Here is a 21,566-nt window from a genome sequence, read left to right as displayed (position 1 = left end):
GGCAGATATAGCGTGACTCACTTATCTGCTGTCTTAGCTGTTCATTGCTGTTCCATTAAAATGGAAACTGCATACTGACTCACAAATGAATGTTATTCTTTTTAGCAAGTCTGTTTGGTGAGTCAAACCACCTGTAATGGATTTAATTGCCAATCTAAACTAGAAATTGGTTGTTGAAATGTTCTCACTACCTAAGTTTGACGACATGGTGTTTTCTAGAAGAGTTGCAGAGGCAAGTAGAGAGAGTAATTTGTAGAAAACAAGTTCTCTGTTTATTTTTTACAGCGGCAACATACTGTTAACAACAGTACAGACTCCCAATTTTTAAATTGATTTGCACACATCACAGTTTGAAATTTTAAAATAAAAAATACAACTATGAAAAATGACAAACAACAAATCAAAACCTATAAAACAAAAAAAAGATAAAATATCAGTACTATCTTTTCAATAATGTCAATTCCGACGAGTACCATTCAGAGAACAAAACATTAAAACATACAATTAAGCAGACAAATTAAACTTGAACCATACGTTTTTTTTTTAAATAGTTGGAAAAGACGTAATTTTGTCATGCAGAAAGATGTAATATTAAATAATAAATCAAACAAAAATAATATATTTCTCTATATATCTCTTTTTTAAATTTTCAAGTCAAAGCACTCCCATCCCTTACACAGGGAAACAAAAACTATTAAAAAAAATTAAAAATAAAACTGAACCCACAATGCTTCCATAGCTGCCATCTTGTTGTATGGCCTTTATGGAAAACATTTAAATCTCAGCAACATCTTTTTGGCACAGAAAAGACGTACATAATGGCAGTAGCATTTTGCGTTATAAAAAGGGGCGGAGATGCAGCACTTACTCCATTTAAAAGAAAACAAGAAAAAAAAAAAAACATTCTGTGCACCGACGTCGTTGGTGAGAGAGAGAGAGAGTCGATGTCTCCTGAACCGGGTGTGAGGCGAGTGGTTGTACCAGAGTTTCAGTCCTACTGCAGCATGCTCTTGATGGTCTTGTTGGTCGATTCATCATTCAAATGCTTGGTTGTGTACCTGCAAGGGACAGATGAATCGACAGACCAGACAAGACGGATGAAGAGACAGAGGGATCAGTTCCAGGATCTGTGAACGTAACACGACTGCTCTACCGGAAAGGGTGTCAAGAGTGTGAGAAAGCCTTGTCGACAGTTGTTAGCTCTGATATTTGATTTCCTAGTCTGGCGTTCGCCCCTCATAGACGGAGGTGCAATCCCATACAAACAGAGAGAGAGCGAGAGAGAGAAAAGAGGGCTGGAGGCAGGAGGCCTTGGAGTGACCTCACACGACTGGAGGAGGGCGACTGAGTGTGCCCGAAGGCCCTGATGGTGTGATATGCAGATGTGAGCGCGGTTGCCACGGAAATGGCCATGTCAGCTGCGAACAGATGCGGGTGTCAGCCACTTAGATTTGAGAAAAGAGTAGGGGGCCAGGGCTCAAAGAAACGTAATCCTCTCTGACCTTCTATAAATCTAAAACTGTGGGATTCGACATTTAAATCAAAACACTAAACACATATCGATTTGAATCCCTACTAAATAATAATGAAGGAAAAGTGGCCAAATATGGCTGTATTTTATTTCACAGTAAGCATGCTGTTGAAGTGTGAGAGGGAAAAGGTTGCAATGATATTCAGTTAAACGTCTTCTGTTAACGAAAAGAGTTGTTGATGCTACAGAAACGCCGGGCCTTACCTGAGAGCGTTTAAAAGGCCTTCTACGCTGTTGGGCGGTTGATCTCGAAGGACCTTGATGCACCCTTTCATCTAGGAAGCAGAAAACGCCATGTAAGATGAATCAGTGTTTGTGTGTGTGTGTGTGTGTGCGCATGCACGTGTGTCCAATCCTCTGGGACTGGGAGCATGCAGGAACATAGCTCCTCCCTGCACTCACATCGATTTTGGAGGACTTGGAGAAGGCTCCGACAGGATGCACATAGTCGTACAGGATGATGACGCCCACCATGACGCGCAGGCAGAATGAGACCGTCTCCTCACTGGTGAAGCGGCTTCGGTACTCCCTGGAAACACAGACACAGATTGCTGATATAGATCAGGTCCGCCCTGCCCACATAACTATATTCCTTATGATCTAAAAGGCTAAACTGATCCCAGATCAGCACTCCTACTCTGAGACGCCTTAAGAATATGGGCCCAGATCATCTGCAGTTTATGACACTGACATGACCTTGATTTAGTGAGGACGGGGATCACTTACGGCGTTTCCAACATGACTTTGCACACGCTCGCCATTGTGCTTAGGCAGTCTGTCGTGTTCTCGATGGGTAAGTTCTTATTCTGAGCAAACAGAAAGAGAAAGGTGATGTTTTTTTATTCTGTAAACGGCATTGTTGTATTGGTCACTTCGATTACTAACGAGGAAAAAGCGTCAAATGTCAAGGTCGCCAAGTAAGGAAGCGGTGAAACATCTCACCTCTGAGACAAACTTTGTCGTGCTGTCGCTTAATGTCTTCAACATAGGCGTGGCGTCGGCGTAGAACAGAGATATCCGGTTGGCCATCTCGTTGTTGACTTCATTCTCCCCCTCTGCCTGAAAAAAACAAAAAGCCACCGTTTAGCGTGGATATTATTGAGCCAGAAGTTGCTGGTTGAGAAAAATGTTCAGAAATGGCAAGGAGATGCTTTTCCTGCCTTTATTTTCTAATGCGGAATGAATAATCCCCCAGAACGTCAAGACGTGTCACATAAAAAAATGATCACGTTTGAATAAGAACAAATGTATTTTCCGCCAGAACAGATACGTCTCGTGTCTTTGTATAAAATGTCTCAGTGATTCCAGTAGTCAGTGCTTGAATGCTGAGTGCAAAGTAATGCTCCTTTGTACTGCTGAGCTGGAGGGAATTTTCAGTGGCTAGCTAGAGATGGGGGCTGCGTCCCAAATAGCATCATATTCCCTACATAGTGCACTACTTTGGACCAAAGCCCTATGGGTAGTGCCCGTATCAAGGGGAAATGGTGCCATCGGAGACGGGCTCTAGCAGTGACAGGTCTTAACAGTCGGACCGTCCGGGGGCCATTTGCGTAATGGCATTTGTCGTACAGGAAATAAAGCTTCTGCAGGCCAGACACAGACGTGTGTCTCGAGAACAAGACTGAATTCTGGTAATTTTATACACTAAAAGAGCTATTGAAAAATTCAGACTTTTCTCTGGTGTCACTGAAAAAGGTATACCGTCAGTCTTTTTGAAGCACGGCTGGGTGGAGAAAGGAGTCTGGATTGTCCTTTGGACACCTGTCATGCTAAATCGCAAGAATATTCTCATCTGAACAATACTGCATTCCAAATCGATTCAAATATCAGGAAACATAATACTGAGCCCTGAGGTGCTCCAATAAATGTCATTTTTCCCATAAAATTACTGGTGGTGGTGGTGGGGGGGGGGTGTTAGAGTTAACACACTTAACTTGTACTGCCTTTAAATGTATTTATGACAAACTAAGTGCGAGATCTAATGATGAAATAGTTCTCATACAGCCCTTAATGCCCCTATATAGCCTGTAATGTTAATGGGCCCCTGTAGAGCAGGACGAACACTTGGCCCCCTGCTGAGCTTGATGAAGAGGAAGGGAAGAGGAGTAGGGCACAGGGTGTGTCTGGGGGGGGGGGGGGTCCCTTAACACCAGCGTATCCCAGAGAGTCTATGGTGTAGACCACCAAACGGGAGCCCTTCAGCCCCATAGATTATAGACGTCAGCTCACCGGTGTATTGTTGATCCGCATGCGGCTCAACGTTCTCCTGTAATAGCTGAAGTCATTCTGGATGGCAGGGTTAGTCATCTGCAACACAAGGATTAACGTGAACATTACAAAACAGGGCTTGGCGCACGTGTGTGTGCGCACGCCCGCCTGCCTGTGTGTCCGAAGGTAGAACACACGGCCTGCGGCAGCAGACATTCAGCTCTCTGGATCAAACGCACCATCGTCGTGACAGGATGTTTTAGCAAACGAGGCAGATACATAGCTGGGGGCGGAGATGGAACGAAAAGGACATTGATAGGATTAAAATCTTCCATTTATTTACTGAAGCGGATTTCATACCGCTGGATATTTCCTCACCAGTCCTTTAAACTAGAACGCATTTCTTTTTCACTTGTCCATAAATGAAGTCCTTGTTAGCTCCCTTTAGCAGTGGCTCAGTGCGTTCGGCATCGTGACAGAAGCATCAACAACATTGAGGACGAGAGGCTGGAGACGCTCTCATAGTACACGGTATACAGACAGTACAGGTTAGAGCAGGGGTGGGCAAACTACGGCTCATATTTCAGCCGGCGAGCCCATTCAATTCAGCCCGTGGGAGGTTTGAGTAAAAAAACATGTACAAATAAAATAAAAAATGGGGATGGGGCTTATTTTTATGAGTAAAATGTTTTTTTTTTGTTTTTTTTAAGTAAACAGTAGATGGAGTATACACTAGATAAAACTGGATATATTGCCATGTTCTTACTACTCGTTAGTTATTCACTGTGTATTTATTCCTTGTGTCACCGTTTCTATTTTAATGTAATATTTTTTCTCTCATCTCTGCATTGTTGGAAAAGGAAGCATTTCACTGTTAGTCTACACCTGGTGTTTACGAAGCGGGACTAATAAAACTTGATCGGATTTGATTCTATTTTTTATATTTGAGAAAGTAAAGTATGTTGAAATAATGGACCTATGTATTTTTTTTTTGAAAAGTGCCCTTTTTCTGGCCCGCAAATAGATTTTGGCAAACAAAAAAAAAAAAAAAATCGGTCCCCAAAAACCTGTTCATCCCTCCGTTGAATTTCGAAATCCTGAAAGTTTGCCGCCTTCTGCCTTCCTTCCACAAAGAGGATCACTAGACCTTGCCTTGAGCATAGCTGACCTTCAATAAGCCACTGGTAAATCAGTGGGACCCGTCCGGCACGTCAACCTCCTGCTCCTCCAATGCAGGAAGACGCCTCCCTAATTACCCCTAGCAGCACATTATTAGCCCTGCAGTGTCTTAACGCCTGGCCGGCACGAGCAGTATAGTAACTCCACCATAATGGACTGGTACCAAGTCTATGTCCACTTAGCTACAGCTAGACGGTCAGCGCTAGTGGCTAGTGCCAGGGCCAGACAGCCCCATTTCACCAATGAGTGGCTTTCCAAAAAAAAAAAAAAAAAGGCAGGCGGGCGGGTAGGCGAGTGTTCGAACTAGGTCAATGCCTGTGGTCGGGGTAAAGGGAGTGAAAGATTGATGAATGGTGCCTGGCATGGCACCTTGCACCCCCCTACCTTCACGCTTTTAGACCCTATGCAGGGTATGGGGAGACTGGGTGGGGGGGGCTGGCTTGAGGAGTGTGTGTGGAAACAGGGTGCCTAAAGAGGCCTTTGCGAGTTGTATTGTAGTATCGTCTGCGACTCAGACAAACAAGCAATCTGTGTTTTTCTCCCTGGGATCAACAATAAACCATGTTTCTATGTGTTGAAGACTGGTGCCCAAATAAGGGGTGCTTCCCAAATGGAACCCCATTCCCTAGATACAGTAGTGCACTACTTTTGACCAGAGCCCTATGGAACCTAGTCAAAAGTAGTGCACTGCATAGGGTGCCATTTGGGATGCAACCCAAAGAGCCCCAGCCAACTACACTATCCCATTAGTCATCCCTATCCACAACATCATTGTTCATTCCTTCATTAATTCATTCATTCCAGCAGTGTAGAAGACTATAGTATTACAGCACTCCCAGGAAACGATCCTAACGTACCAATTAAATACTTATTATATGTTCAGGGGCTGAGGCTTAATCATGTACAGCGCTAACACCTAATTAACAGGGTATTAACACCTTGTTATGCTAATGACAGCGCTAGCTAGCTTGCTACCAAAAGGAATAGGTGAACCATGTACAACCAACAACAGCTATAGCTTAGGTCAACAACAAGCGATGAATGAAATGAGAACGCTGGGGACTCTGGGTAAAATTGAGTAAAAAAAAATGGAGGCCAGGGATGTGACGGGACGTACTTTGAGCTCGTCGAAGCGCAGCGTGAAGTGCAGGATCTCGGCGAACTGCTTGGCCAGCGCCTGCTCCCGCTCCAGGTGCTGAGTGGGGTCGTCGTAAGTCTCGCTGGTCAGGGGTCCCAGCAGGCTGTGCAGCGCCGCCTCTGTGGCACGCGGACGAGGAGAGGGTGTTAGAGACTGTTGCGTGTAGAATTACTTTAAATATCTGCCTAATAAACATAACAATCATGAAGAACATCATGAAATCAAAATGTAATGCCAACTAGAATTTCCTGCCTTTGTTAAGACAGCGACAAGGAGAGGGTGTCAGATGAGGAGAGAGGGAGAAAATATACAATTGTGGATAGAATGATAAGTTAAATATATGCCTAATAAACATAACAATCGGCATGTACATTATGACACAAATGTGTGCCAAATACAATTGCCCTGATGGGGGGGCTAGTTGTACAAAACAGGGACATGCGATTGAGCGGTGATTGGCATAGGGCCCTGGGCACAATGTGGGGGTTGAGGAGGGGAGAGGTGTCTAGGGAAGAGCTGTCTCTAGGGGTGAGGGTGGGAAGCTCTCCTAATCCGATAGAGATGAGACATGAGCCTAATTATCTCATTGTAACGAAGGGGGGGCTCTTCATCCAGGCTTACCGCCATTGTTCAGACAGTAGGTAAAACACAAAAGACATCACATAGCTTTATTTGGGTAAACCACACAGTTCTGTAGTAACATACAAGCTGTACAATGATGCAAGTGGCATCGGCTATCTGGATTGACCCCGTTGACACTAACCTTTTCTGACTCATCACATACGCTGCTGCCAGTGTTTATTATTCATCCCGTTACCTCGTCACTTTATACCTAACCATATGACCTCGTACCCCTGCACACAGACTCCATACTGGTAGCCAAGTTGTCATTGCTCGTTGTGTATCTATTATATCCCTCCATTTCCTTTCTCTCTGTATTGATGGGAAGGGCCCATAACTAAGCATTTCACTGTGAGTCCGCACCTGTTGTTTAGGAAGCATGGGACAAATACAAGATTATTTAAATCTCCACCAGTATCCAGGCAAACTGTGCACTTCCCGACGACCTAACGCAATCGATACACAAATGATTTGCCTGCATTTCCATGTCTCAAGATAGCCAACGGAAGCACTAAGATGTTGGCCATAAATAAACAATTACAAAACCGTCCATGAGGGAAAATGTGGTTGCAGTCAGAGACTGAAGAAGGACTCAGTCTAGACTCACCAAGATGACTAGATTTACAATAATGACATAACCCTGAAAAACCAAACCAAACCACACACACACTAATCTGGTTGCACAATAACGCTAACTTCCGCATAGACGCACACAATCATTACGCTGAGCATCTATTTACTCTCAACTCGATTCTCACCACTTTCAGTACAGCACAAGGTATATACAGACACGCACAGCGCCATAACCCAGGACGAAAACAAATGGAGACCTTTGGCCACGATGCTCACTTAACAGAGACAGTGATCCGCAGAGGGAGGTTTTTCAGAGGCGGAATGCAAGCTGGCAGTGCAGTCAGAGCAGTCCAGTAAATTAAGCACGTTGGCTATTCTGTGATGATCCCCATCTGCTTCCGCCAGTGTATTGCTTCTGCTGCAGCAGCGAGGAGGGGGCTGATTTAAAAATGGCCTTGGTGATGCCCCCCCTCCTCCCTCCCTCCCCTCCAGTCAAAACAGAAGTTGAGATGGGTTTAGGCCTAGTATCTGAATCGAGGCACTATCACTGCTGGAGGGGGAGGAGGGGAAGGACGTCTGATCCCATTAGGTCACGGAAGAGCAGGCGAGCGGAATGCGGGCACATAGACTGGGCGGGCGCTGCTGCGGAGCTCGGTTCACTTTGGGAGAGGAAATGGGTGGGAGGATCAGAGGGCGGCGGGAATTTACTCCAACCCTGCGGTCAACGGGCTCCTGTCCTGAAGACGCCCATTGGTGGAAGCATCACATTTAAAATGAGGAATAAACGTGATGCGCTACTAAAAATGATTAGGCAGGAATGACGAGTGACAGCGATGGTATTGTGGAAGGTTGTTTCAAAGGTAATGTCATGTTGGGGAAATACGCCCCCAGAAAATTGAGTAATAACACAGAGACGTCTGATAAAGTCATCTCTCAGCCAGCGGTCATCCTCTCTGTCTGTCTGTCTGTCTGTCTGTCTGTCTGTCTGTCTGTCTGTCTGTCTGTCGAGAAGGTGGCCCCCCCAGAGTCAGAGCGGTGGAGCGGGGAGATGACCTACTTCATTACATAACACACACCAGAATTTCACGTTTTTCTATTTTTGCTGCATTCTGAAAATGCAGGTATACTTGACCTTTCCAAACCACACTCTCGCTCTCTGCCTGCCTGCGGGGAGGGTGTGTGTGCGTGTGTGGCGGGAACTCTCATTGAAGATTTGCCGAAGTGTTCACAGTGCCCGCTCAGCTCGCGAACTGAATTCTGATGAAGAAACGCTACTGCACAGGCAGTGATCACCTCGAGAAACTAATGACAATTTAAAAATAAAAAATGGGGGCACCGGTGTCGACATTTTTACTTTCTAGGGCACGCACCATTTTTACCGTAGAGAGCAACAGAGGGAGGGAGATGAGGTGGTAAGATAGGCTAAGTGGTCTCATTTCATGTAGGGAACGTTTCTGTGGCTAATTTCAGACTAGTTTGTTTGCTAAAGTTTGAACCAGAGTTAGATTATTTGTTCATTTTGGTTACAATGGAGAACATAAAATGAATCAAATAAATCTTATTGAGAATGAATTAAAATCAGACGCGTGTCGCGAACGCGCCATTTTTTCAGTGCACCTACAGTATGGCGTTCGTATTTCATCAACACTGTCAAGTACAAGCATGTTAGGCTATAAAAATGATTCTTGTATTTGGTTCTAATAACATAGGGTAAAGAAAACTGTTGTTTTCACATAGCGCCCTCTTGAACTGACGCGTATTTTCCTGCATTCTAGAACACTGAGTAGAGCCATGTATTTAAATGTCGGTTTGTCTAATTAGAACGCAGGTGAAATCTATTAAAAACAGCATTTTTTTTTTCGGAGGGTCTGCATTTTGATAATGCAGACCTTGAAAGCTAACGTCACCCGCGCACACCTCCTCCAACCAGCACCCTGATACCCCCAGAGACTGCAGTCTCAGCCGGCACGCCACTAGATTAAGGGGTTAAGGTCAGCAAAAGGAGGGGGGCGAGCTGCTCCTCTCTCCCTCGGGGTCACAGGCAGCACTAGGCTAGCATCCCCCCCCCCCCCCCCTCTTCGCTCTCTCTCTCCATGATAATGAGGAGTCTTCACCTCTGGGAGGAGGGGAGTATCAGGTCTAGTCGGAGTGCAACGCAAGCAAGCATCATGTTAATGAATGCAAAGCTATGGGGGTTTGCGCTGCATATTTGTTTGTGTGGGCTGGGAGTGGGTGCGTGAGCGATGCGTGTTCATTTCCTGCAGCTCAGCAGTCGATATCGCCGATGTGATCTAGCATGCAGAGGGGCTAAGGTCACGAGAGGGGTGTGTCTCTTACATGTAACCTCTAGAGAAGCTGGAGGTAGTCAACCTCTGGCACAGGCGTTTATCTGACCTTTTGCATTGTGTACCAAAGCTCTGAAGGACGCACATCACTAGTCTCAGTCAGGTGTGGGTGTTGTATTGTAGGGCTACATATTTAACCTGAAGCACAGGACAGGGGCCGTACCACTCGTCTCAGGGCCGGTGCGCTGGATCAAGGATCAGGTCCCCAGCTGTCCATGTCATCTCTATTCATTGTTGTCTTAAAAAGGCTAAAGTGATCCTAAAATTAGGCCTCAGACATACCTAATCTCTGGGAGAACTGGTAGAACTTCTTGAGTTTCCCCACCAGGTGGACCACGGCCGCCCAGGCCGCCTTCTGTAACGCCTCGTCGCTGGGGTTCTGGATCGCCTGGCAGATAGAAAAGACGGGATGTTTTATCAAGTCTGAAGAGATGAATCACCTTCTGGAGCCTGATCAAGCCACTGGTCTATAATTAAGCAATAGGGCCCGAAGGGGGTGTGGTATATGGCCATTATACCATGGATTAGGGCTGTTCTTATAAACGCCGCAAAGCGGAGTACCTGGATACAGCCCTTAGCCATGGTATATCGGCCATATACCACAAACCCTGAGGTGCCTTATTGCTATTATAAACTGCCTACCAATGTAATTAGAGCAGTAAAAATACATATACCCGTGGTATATGATATACCAGGGCTTTCAGTCAATTAGCATTCAGGGCTCAAACCCCCCAGTTTATAATGAATGTTTAAGAGTTCTTTTGGGTCTTGTATCTTTGATCTCCTGACGTGGGCCCGTATTCATAAAGAGTAGTTGTGCTGATCTAGGTTCTGTTTTAGAACATAATGAATAAGATGACAAGGGGGGGGGGGGGGGGCTGATCCTAGATCAGCACTCTGCTAATCTGAGATATTTTGAGGAAATGGGCCCTTCTCCCAAAGTCCTGTACCTCTCTAATCTCCTGACCCGCTCCCTTGTACGCTTGCAGTTCGTCCAGGACTCCCCGAGCGTCCTTCAGCACCAGGTCCACCTGCTCCCACACCTCTCGTTCTGCGTCCGTGGGCTGAGCATCTAGTGGACACAGGAAGACAGTCAAGTGGGTTTTTCTACGTCTGGCAGGGAGTCTACAAACAGAGGTGAAGAGGCGCTAGTCTGCAGACCTACATCTCCATTCTGATTGTTATTCCAATCCAGACACCCCCCCCCCAATGGCCACACCATAACTAACAGAATAGCTGGTGATGCAAATGGGAAATAGATGAGGTTCTGTAGCCTCTGGGCAGAACAGAGACAGACGAGGGGGTAAGAAGGGCCACAGCTACAACAGGTACGATTGGAAGCTCAAGTGTGAAGAGCGAGATGGTAATGAAACTCACTTTCAAAATCGAGGAAAAAATTGGGCTCTTGTTCCAGATCTGTGCAAGTCAGAACTTTTAGCAGGTTCCCCATGTTACGATGCCTGCGGAGACAAATAGGGAAAACACAACAATAAGATTCAACTTCATCGTGTTGGTAGCTAACTGTGGTGGTATTGAGGGGGGGGGGCACACAACCCTGGTGCCCCCCTCCTGTTCCTCCTCTCTGCTCCAGTGGCCCCTGAACCCCAGACCCCCAGATGGGCCCTCCGAGATCCTGTGTGGTTTTCCTGTCTCGAGCCTTGGCCCACCAGATGTCCCCAAAAAGCCCACCCCCCCCCTCCTAATATAGTATCCGAAATAGGGGAATCGCTCTGCCTCGGAGAAGAAGTCCAACCGAGTGTGACGTCTCCGCTTCCCTCAATTCCCTCCTGATAAGCATTTACATCCAGCGATTGCTAACAGCCGTTATATGCAAACTAGTCTGTTAAATTAGCTTTTATGTTCCTTAGGGAGGGAGGGCCACACACCCTGTGCATGCACAAATTCAGATGTTAACCTAACAGGGTTCAGAGTTTAAATCCCGACCGTCTCTATAATAGGAAAATGACCTGGATGTCTTATCATGATCTGATTCCCACTACAAAAAAATGAGACATTTAGGACTTTGCACTGTTTGTGAATCCTACATGAGCCCCCATGGTGTACATTTTCCTAGCCCGAGTCTGTTTCAGCGCTCTTGCCAGCTCCATGTTACCATTATTATGCCAAAAACATGGCAATTTGGTATAACAATTCCACACAGGGCTGGCAAGAAAACGGAAACAGACAGGCACTCAGGCGAACACATTCCAATCACAAAAAAAAAGCACTGCTTCAAAAACACTGAATTGTAATCTCTAGTTGTTTCCAACCAGTCAGATTTCCCAGAAGCCAGGCAGTCGATTCCTGGAAAAGGAGGGCAGAGGGGCGTGTGGGGAGGGGAGATAATCTCACCTCGGAAGGAGTAGTGTGAGAACTAAGCTCACTATCCTTCCCCAGCCTCTCTCTGCTGTCAATATGAAGGCCACAGATTCACCCAGTACCTGGAAAACACAGTGAAACCAACCCCAAACCGAGCCAAGGGAAACCACTGCCGTATAGTTCTTATCTAGTTGGAACCCCTGCTGTCGGCACTGTTGGTAAGAGGCTCCCGTGTTGTGCGTGTGTGTGTGTGTGTGCGCACACAGACAGGCAGGCAGAGACACACACACACACACTCTTAATACCGACAGGGCTGAACACAGTTTGAGCTTATTCCAAAGCATGTCGTCAAAGTTCATTCCTAGCCAATGACTCATACTGAGGACAGTGAATAGGAGTATGGTACAGGACTACACATTGTATGAGCTACTGTACAACACTTTCCAATCCTGAGGTACAATTTAGACTGTCAGTCACAGCACTGAGTCATTCCCTAGAAAGCCATGTTGAGGAAACAGTAGAAATATGGAAAATAGGGAGCACAAACAGGTACAGTTGTGCAGAATCAGACAACCTGGAGCAGTCGCACTGCCCACACTCTGTTGAAGTCTGATTGCCGCTACAGTATTTTGACTGTAGTTTATGAGTGCTCCTACTATGACTGTAGTCTGTTGCCAGTATTCACATAGCGTCTCAGAGTAGCAGGGCTGATCTGGGATCAGGTTGGTAGCTAAGTAGTAGCTTATTCACTATATTATTCAAAAGGCAAAACTGATCCTAGATCAGCACTCTTACTCGGAGACGCTGTGTGAATACGGGCCTATGAGTGGTCGTACAGCATTATGACTCTGGTCTATGATCGCGCCTACAGTCTATATGACTTGGCTACGGTACAGGCAGTGTTGCACCTGTACCTCCTCTTCTGGGACGTGCTACCTGTCCCAGACCTGCTGTTTTCAACTCTCTAGAGACAGCAGGAGCGGTAGAGATACTCTCAATGATCGGCTATGAAAAGCCAATTGACATTTACTCGAGGTGCTGACTTGTTGCACCCTCGACAACTACTGCGATTATTATTATTTGACCATGCTGGTGATTTATGAACATTTGAACATCTTGGCCACGTTCTGTTATAATCTCCACCCGGTACAGCCAGAAGAGGACTGGCCACCCCTCATAGCCTGGTTCCTCTCTAGGTTTCTTCCTAGGTTCTGGCCTTTCTAGGGAGTTTTTCCTAGCCACCGTGCTTCTACACCTGCATTGCTTGCTGTTTGGGGTTTCAGGCCGTGTTTCTGTACGGCACTTTGAGATATCAGCCGATGTAAGAAGGGCTATATAAATACATTTGATTTGATTGGATGATTCCGCCGTAGGCTGAGACCGCCAGCCAAACGCCAGGCAGCCAGCGGGATGTGGGTCATAACGTCTCCCTGTCTGGAGCTGTGTGTTATGTAATCAGGAGTGACATCCTGTCAAGACAACACCTTGCTGGGGTGCACCTCTCCACAAGTAGAAAGCACAGAGACCTGGTCGGTTTGTACCGTGCTGAGAGACAAAGGTCAAGACTCCTAGGAAATTGCATTGGATCTGGGGTAGAGGGAAGGTTCATTGTGTCTCGGACATTCAAGTGCTGCTCCTGGCTAGGTAGTGACAGAGTGAGGTAGACCGGTGACAGCCAGGTGACACCTTTGTGACAGGCTGAAAATGGCTGAGAGACTTAACCTTGGTGACAGGGTGAAGTCGGATTACCGGTGGCAGGTTAAAACAAACTCCGAGTGAGACTCAGCTGCAAGTCGAACGTCATTGCAAACGAGGGATTGTGAATGAGTGGGCGCAGAAAGCAAGCTAAGTGACAAAGCGATGCCTAGAGGCAAGTTAAAGCTACAGGCTAGTAACAATAAACAAAATATTCCCTTCTTGTGGTTGAATTAGTAATGATGAATAAATACAATTATCCTTTTAAAGCCATTTTCCAGACGTTGGTTTAAATACTTTGAAGGAGGCATCCAGGACCCATTGACTCTGCCCGTGTCTACACTAGTACTCCATGCCACTGTCATAAATAATCTCTCCCTCTCCCTGCACACTGGCCCTGTTTCCATGTGACCCACCGCACCACCTGCCTCCTGCCATGCCCGGCCCCCGTCCTAACACTCTCTACTAACAAGACCTGAGTGGTGTTGCTACACACTGGCCCCTCATTGGAAACTCACTGGCTGCCTTCCTACTACCTGGTACCTGTGGTAGCCACATAGCGGACAGACCGATGAGAGGAAGAGAAGGGTAGGAATCACCCGGCTGGTTATCCTCAGATGGAGGGGAGGGGTGCAGTCACCTCACCCTGCTTTTGAATGAATAGGCTTACTCTAGCCTACATGCAGTGTGAGTGAGCTTGCCCTGGATACCTATGCCTTTCCCTTAGTCCTCTACTGCCCCCTTTCAGAGAGGCAGAGTGACTGAGCTGAGCAGGAGGAGGCGTGGTCGTGGTGCCACCATCAGGCTCAGCGAGCTAAACACGGGCACGGCCAACGCTGCCCGGGCCAACGCTGCCAGCACCAAAGGCCCACAGCTCCCTCGCTCAGTCTGCAATGAGGTCATTTTAAGGACTGGGGATTTGCGGTGGCTTCGGCTTGGCATTTCAAAGTGCAAGAGAGGATCCTCCAGTTTAAGGAAAAAGTTGGAGTTGAAATGAGGGCAGTTTTTCAGGTTTTTTTTTTTCTTCCCACGACAGCAGAAATTATTTTGGTGAACGTTGAATTACAGAACCCAGGTTCGCATTCAAACCAAATGAAAAGCTAAACCTATTAATGGTAACCAAAAAGCACGCGCACACACATACATATATATACACACACACATACATACATACATACATACATACATATATATATATATATATATATATATACACACACACACACACACACACACACACACACACACACACATATATATACATACACACACACACACACACACATATATACACACACACACACGCATATATATATGTGTGTGTGTGTGTGTGTGTGTGTGTGTGTGTGTATGTGTGTGTGTGTCTCTCAAACACTTACTGGTACAGTAGAAATGATAAATGTGCCAGTGATAAATGGTAAATGGTTAGTGGTAATGATCAATTGCTTTAAATAATGGGTGCGTGAAGAGGAGTAGCGCATTGGAAGTGTTTAGAGTAGAGGAATGCAAGAGAAGAGCCAGGAGGGGGGTGGTTCTGTGCCCCTCCCTTGGTAGTGGAGGTTCTGATGTGTTAGCGGGAGCCCCGACCCCGTGGACAGAGGACAGGGTGGGGTTGTTTTTGTTTTGGACCCCCCCACTGGGCGATCGCGTGCTCGCAGAGAGGAAGGGGAGGGGGCTCGTCTAGGGCCAGGGGGCACTGCTTCACAACCGCCAGCTCAACGACACTCTCCTATTGGCTGAGCCGCTCTGCCCAACCATGCGCTGTATCCATGGAATCCCAAAAAGCTGGTACCATTGAAAACAAGTGGGTAGCCAATCAGACACGAGCTCTGGGAGAAAAGATGGTACAGTAGTAAGACCTGAACATGAACGCACATGAATATATTAATACAGATGAGGTAATGCCACAAAAACAGAGGATTAGGAAGGGGAGCGAAGGGATCTGGTGAACAGGCAGTGAAGGAATTTTTCCAGCACCCAGCATTATCCTGCTCAAGGAACTAACTGAAAAATTTCACTAAGCAAATTGTGACTTGTAATTTTCCAAATTGCTGTCATGTTGTGAAATAAAATAAAAAAAGTGTCAATTTACATATCATTCACAAAATACTCATACTGACAATATTCCTGCACGCAAAACATTCTAAATTGTTTTGATTATTTCAAGGTAAAAATGTGAGTGGACTGTGATAAAGACATAGTGGAGGAATAACAAAAACATGAGTGATGAGACCTCCGCTGCATCAGTACCGAAGAAGATCCCAATGTTTAGTGCCACGCCCATTGAACGTGGTGACCCCAGGATGATCCTCCCAGAGTCAACCACCCCAACCGTGAAAACCCAGCAAAACAATCCTGGACTGGAGGCTCCGGGTCTGCAGAGGTGTCCTAGAAAAACAGCTCAGGGCTGCAGGGTAATGGGGGATAGTGCTGACATTCCACTACTACTATGCTGCTCTCTCTCCCTCTCTCTGCAGCAGCATGCGGATCCACGTGCCGACCCAGTCTTACTACGGCAATGATGCCCAGCCAGCGGGGAAAAACAACGCCCTCCTCCCTCCTCCTCCTCCTCCTCCCCTCCCTCCCTCCAGACAGACTCAGACAGCCCGCCGCATCACGTGGCCAGTGCCGTGGAGAGGCTGAGCGCTCGCCTGGGGCTTCGGGGTGGGGGGGATGGGGAGAGGGTTTGTGTGTGTTTGTGTGCGTAATAATGTATATAGGTGCATATTTGATAGAAATGATTTAAACGTGTATTTGGATAAGGATGTATAACGCTGTGTCTATAATATGTGGCTCTAAGATGTGCATGTGGGTGTGTATTTTGGGGAGAAACCGAGGAAGCGTCAGACAGAGTGCTGCAGTGGCGGGAGCAGAGAGGCAGCTTTAAACTTGACCTAGATTCTCCGGTGGCACGCCACATCGCATTAGCCCAGTCAGCCAGGCCCAGACCCGCCGGAGCTCGCTGACGCTGGCCCGATCGGACAGGCAGAAAAAAAAAGGGGGAAGAACTTCCCAAATGGGGCTGGCACGCATTTCCCCCTGCACCCCACAACTGTACCCCCTTACCCTCCCCAGTGAGTCAACCCCACCCAGCTGACTCTGTTGGGAGGGAGCTTACTGGGGCACATGGTGAGGGGAGGGAGGGGGGCCGTGGGCTGGGGACAAGCAGTTTGTTTGTTTATGGTTTGAACTTGATTAACCCCGTGGCCACGCCCCTCCGTGTGCTATATTGTAGTAAACACCATTAAAAAAAAAGGGCACCAAAACCGATTCAACTTGCAAAATAAAAACAAACCTTCAAACCAGTCAAATACAGAGACCAAACCATAACAACCACAATAAATATCATGACTGACAGGTAATGCCACTCAGTCTGCGGTATCATCGTGCATTATTAGGCTCACCATAACAATGCTACTGCATCTCTAGCACCTTGCTGATTGAGTCATGTTTTTCTCCTGCTTTGCATCACAATGAAGCCTACTACTTTTACAATTCAACACAGATTCAGGCCAAACTACAATTAATGCACATTTGGAGATAAAAATACACCTTTGAAATCTAAAGAGACCAACCAAAGCAGCAGAAATCACAGAGAGAGAGAGAGAGAGAGAGAGAGAGAGAGAGATGAAACCAGGAGCTTCAGCTAAGCCCTCATCTTTGGACTGCACCTGATCAAAGCCAGAAACCATGGAAACAACTACAGTAGGCTAGGCTACACACGCGCGCAAGGCTTTTGAAACAAACACGTTTTCATCAGTTTCATCAATACATTTTTCCTTATCAAGCACACTGTCTGTTAGGCTACTGTCTCGAAGGATTATCTAAAAACTGTAGACTACTTTATACTCAACTTGATATCATGTAATAAACAATTATCAAATGTTTATGTAATAAACAGGTAAAACAACTACTAATGGTCACCCCGGCACTTTTTTTGTAAACAGTTACAGGCCTATTCTTTAAGACGCGACGGCTATACCATTCATTCAAAAGTCGACAGAGCAACCTCTGGATCACTGCAGTGCGGTGGATAAGGGCTGACCTGGTGACCTCCATGCAGGCGACTACAAATGGGGTGTAATGGGGCAGAGAGAAACACTTCCCCACAGCCCCAAACCCTCCACTCTGAAGACTCCTCCAACTCCCGCCTGTGGGGTGGTAGTTAGTGAGGGGTGGGGGTGAAGTGGGGCGCAGGCTGCATGTCGTGGGTCACACCTCCCCCCTCCAGGCAGCTCTCCAACTCCAGCCCCAGTCACTGCAAACAGCCCCAAACCATCATTACACAAATGACCTTTTGACTGCGTCGGAGTTACGGACGCCACACAGAACCCTTCAAATCACACTATAGGCGGCAGAATGTAGGACCGTCAGCATCTCGGGGAGAAAGTGTATGACATTTTAGATGAGAAGCAGAGTAAGTAACGCGGATCGGTACGCGTTCTGGTATTTTCTGAAGAACCCTCACAGGATTAAGGGTGGGGCACAGTGGAGCATGCTGGGGTTTGGGGAGATGGTGATTCTCGGTACAGACGTGCCTGTATCTTTCAGAATGCATTGAGCGCCCTCTGGAGGTGATGGACAGCAGTGCATAGAAGACGATGCGGAGGGAGAGCGACCACTCCCAAACTCTGAACCACGATGGTAGGGACACACATGCCAACTTCAGCTACACATCCTTCAGGCAACCACCGCAAAACTAAAGACGAGGGACACCGATTGAGATATCCATTTAACAACCGTCTTTATTTCCCCAGATGTTTGGTCTACGGTTTAATTTCCCCAATTAACCAGATCTCCCATCGAAACATTCCAAAATCATAATTGCACACGCATCAACCCTGACATTGATGTGGAGTCACTTTTTTACTAAAACCACATTGGATTCATTAGCATAACCTGTTGGATTAATAATATATGCCATTATGCAGATACTTTTATCCAAAGCGACTCACAGTACTGCATGCATAAAAAAAATATATATATATGTGGGTGGCCCCGGCGGGAATTGAACCCACAAGCCTGGCATTGCAAGTGCCATGCTCCACCAACCGAGTTGGGTCTCAAAACGCATGGAGAGGTCAGGGTTCTAAATGTGGTCATGCAACCTGGGCTACTTGCTGCAGCCCATCCTCTAACATAAGGATACTGCCTCAGTTCACAAACACTGCAGTAACTCCTCAGATTAGCAAGCATCTTGTCTTGCACTGCATCAAGGGCAAAGAGGGGCTAGTGTCAAACAATTGGCTTAGAGCGCCACCCGGTGTCTCTTTTGAAATCTACAGGGTAACATGTATACACTACATGACCAAACGTATGTGGACACCTGCTCATCGAACATCTCACTTCAAAATCATGGGCATTCATTTGGAGTTGGTCCCCCCTTTGCTGCTATAACAGCCTCTATTCTTCTGGGAAGGCTTTCCACTAGATGTTGGAACATTGCTGCAGGGACTTGCTTCCATTCAGCCACAACAGCAATAGTGAAGTCGGGCACTGATGTTGGGCGATTAGGCCTGGCTCGCAGTCGGCGTTCCAATTCATCCCAAAGGTGTTCGATGGGGTTGAGGGCAGGGCTCTGTGCAAGCCAGTCATGTTCCTCCACACGGACCTTAACAAACCATTTCTGTATGGACAGGAAAGGGCCTTCCCCAAACTGTTGCCACAAAGTTAGAAGCACAGAATCGTCTAGAATGTAATTGTATGCTGTAGCGTTAAGACTTCCCTTCACTGGAACTAAGGGGCCTAGCTTGAACCATGAAAAACAGCCCAACCATTATTCCTCCACCACCAAACTTTACAGTTGGCACTATGCATTGGGGCAGGTAGTGTTCTCCTGGCATCCACCAACTCTAGATTCGTCTGTCGGACTGCTAGATGGTGAAGCGTGATTCGTCACTCCAGAGAATGCGTTTCCACTGCTCCAGAGTTCAATGGCAGCGAGCTTTACACCACTCTAGCCAACACTTGGCATTCCGCATGGGGATTTTAGGCTTGTGTGCGGCTGCTCGGCCATGGAAAGCCACTTCATGAAGCTCCCGACTAACAGTTTTAAACACCAGTCAGCAACAGGTGTGGCTGAAATAGCCGAATCCACTCATTTGAGGGGGTGTCCACATAATGTACATTTGCAATTGCCATAATTAGAGACAGTAATACTATAATTCCTATGGCCTGCATATGGCCTGCCCTATAGGACAGGCAGACATCTGCAAGGTAAACAGAAGAGAGACAGAGAGAGAGCGTGCAGAGAAAGGCCGAGCCCAGAGAGAGAGAGAGCAAAGAGCGAGAGCGAACAACTGGTGTGATGCTCAGGGGAGCGGATGCCGCCGAGGTGAAGAGCATGTCAACCCTACAGGAAGATAAATAATCAAGCAGTAAACTGATACATTAGCTGACACAACAAGCCACTCTGCATATCACCCACCACAGACCGATATCATCTCCCATTTCCTGATCATGGGGATGTGGGGCCTGTGTGTGTTACAGTCTCCCAGATGTTTGCAGAAAAGAAAGTCATTGATATTTCTGACATGGTAAAGTGCCTTCAGGAAATTTTCTCAAGTGAAATACATCACCTAAATCGTCTTCATCCACACGATCCATGAGTGTCTCTCTGTACTGTATGAATAGTTGCCATTTCGTGAAACACTGCAGTTCCAAAGGCAAAGGAGTTCTGATTGAACATTTTCCAAATGAAAAGAATTATAACAATGAAGATGTCTTGATTGCATATGGGTTGTTGCACCAAGTAGGTGGGCTCCCGAGTGGCGCAGTGGTCTAAGGCACTGCATCTCAGAGCTTGAGGCTGGTTCGAATCCAGGCTGTATCACAACCGGCCGTGATTGGGAGTCCCGTAGGGCGGCGCACAATTGGCCCAGCGTCGTCCGGGTTTGGCCGTCATTTTTTTCTTAACTGACTTGCCTAGTTAAATAAAACAAAATAAAACAAAATTAAAAAGTGCCTTTTGAGTAGTGTAAAAAAAAATGATTTCACCAAATTTTTACATTCTGTTATAAAGACCACATATTCAACTTAATAAAAAAATTATTTTCCCCATCTCAAGAGGTTAAATAAAAATACTATAGTAAGTTCCCATTAAAAAAGTAACAGGGTTGGCTGTAACATGGTTGATGACATTTTTAAATCAGCCATAAATCCCCTTGTGACAGGGGGAATGGAAGCTTGTTGTGTGAAAGAGTAGAACCAGCTCACCTGCTTTTACACTATGATTTGACTATTAGATGTTCCATGTTTCTTTTTTTTTTTTTTTAATTCAGAAAGGAATAGTTTCACTATAGGGTTAACCTTAAAATGAGGGACAGGTTGTTGTTTGTTTCCTTCAAATGAATCCCTAAATCACATGAAGTAAATAATAATAATGTTCAGAAATGACTGTCAAAGCAACAACATAACTAGGGCTTTACAATGATGGTGAAAACTTTGACAAATGTTGGGGTTAAGTGACTTGTCAAAGAATTTTAGCACTTTAGGGAGTCTTTATTCATATATAAAAAAATCATGATTTATTGAATTTCCCAAAAGAGCACTTTATTTAATGTAACAGGCTTTTAAAATGCAATATTTGTGCACAATTTCTACTTAAAATATCAAAAGGGACCCTTTCGTGGAACGACCCATAAGTCTTTACACCCCAGAGTGAATACCTGGTGGAAGCACCTTTGGCAGCCAAAACAGCTGTGAGTCATTTTAAATACAATTCTACTAACTTTGCACAACTCTTAGGGCAACATGTATCCATTGTTTTTGTCAAAAATTGCTCAACCTCAGTAAATTTGGGGGATTATCAAGCAAAGTTATGTCAGGACTGTGACTGGACCACTCACGAACACAACACTTCTTGGAAATACTTTCTTGTATGTCCACCTGGCCGTGCTGCTGCTCCAGTTTCAACTGTTCTGCCTGCGGCTATGGAACCCTGACCTGTTCACCGGAC

General features: G+C 46.2%; 1 protein-coding gene across 2 annotated transcripts in view; it reads right to left on the bottom strand.

The window, feature by feature from the left end:
• Positions 1-249: 249 nt before the first annotated feature.
• LOC115195761 (protein FAM49B) overlaps positions 250-21,566 on the bottom strand; it is a 35,961-nt gene continuing 14,644 nt past the window's right edge. For both annotated transcript variants that reach the window (XM_029755983.1, XM_029755984.1), the window contains exons 3-12: positions 10,973-11,055; positions 10,546-10,667; positions 9,878-9,983; positions 6,036-6,175; positions 3,761-3,838; positions 2,474-2,590; positions 2,258-2,337; positions 1,934-2,060; positions 1,736-1,806; positions 250-1,058 (exon numbers count right to left, since the gene is read on the bottom strand). In XM_029755983.1, the coding sequence (XP_029611843.1) occupies positions 995-1,058; positions 1,736-1,806; positions 1,934-2,060; positions 2,258-2,337; positions 2,474-2,590; positions 3,761-3,838; positions 6,036-6,175; positions 9,878-9,983; positions 10,546-10,667; positions 10,973-11,045 (978 nt within the window). In that variant the 5' untranslated portion in view covers positions 11,046-11,055 and the 3' untranslated portion in view covers positions 250-994. The remainder of the gene's footprint in view (positions 1,059-1,735; positions 1,807-1,933; positions 2,061-2,257; positions 2,338-2,473; positions 2,591-3,760; positions 3,839-6,035; positions 6,176-9,877; positions 9,984-10,545; positions 10,668-10,972; positions 11,056-21,566) is intronic.

The sequence above is a fragment of the Salmo trutta genome, chromosome 6 (assembly GCF_901001165.1).
Source record: "Salmo trutta chromosome 6, fSalTru1.1, whole genome shotgun sequence".
Classification (NCBI taxonomy): domain Eukaryota; kingdom Metazoa; phylum Chordata; class Actinopteri; order Salmoniformes; family Salmonidae; genus Salmo; species Salmo trutta.
The sequence above is the reverse complement of the archived record's forward strand: the minus strand, read 5'-3'. Positions and strand labels throughout refer to the sequence as shown.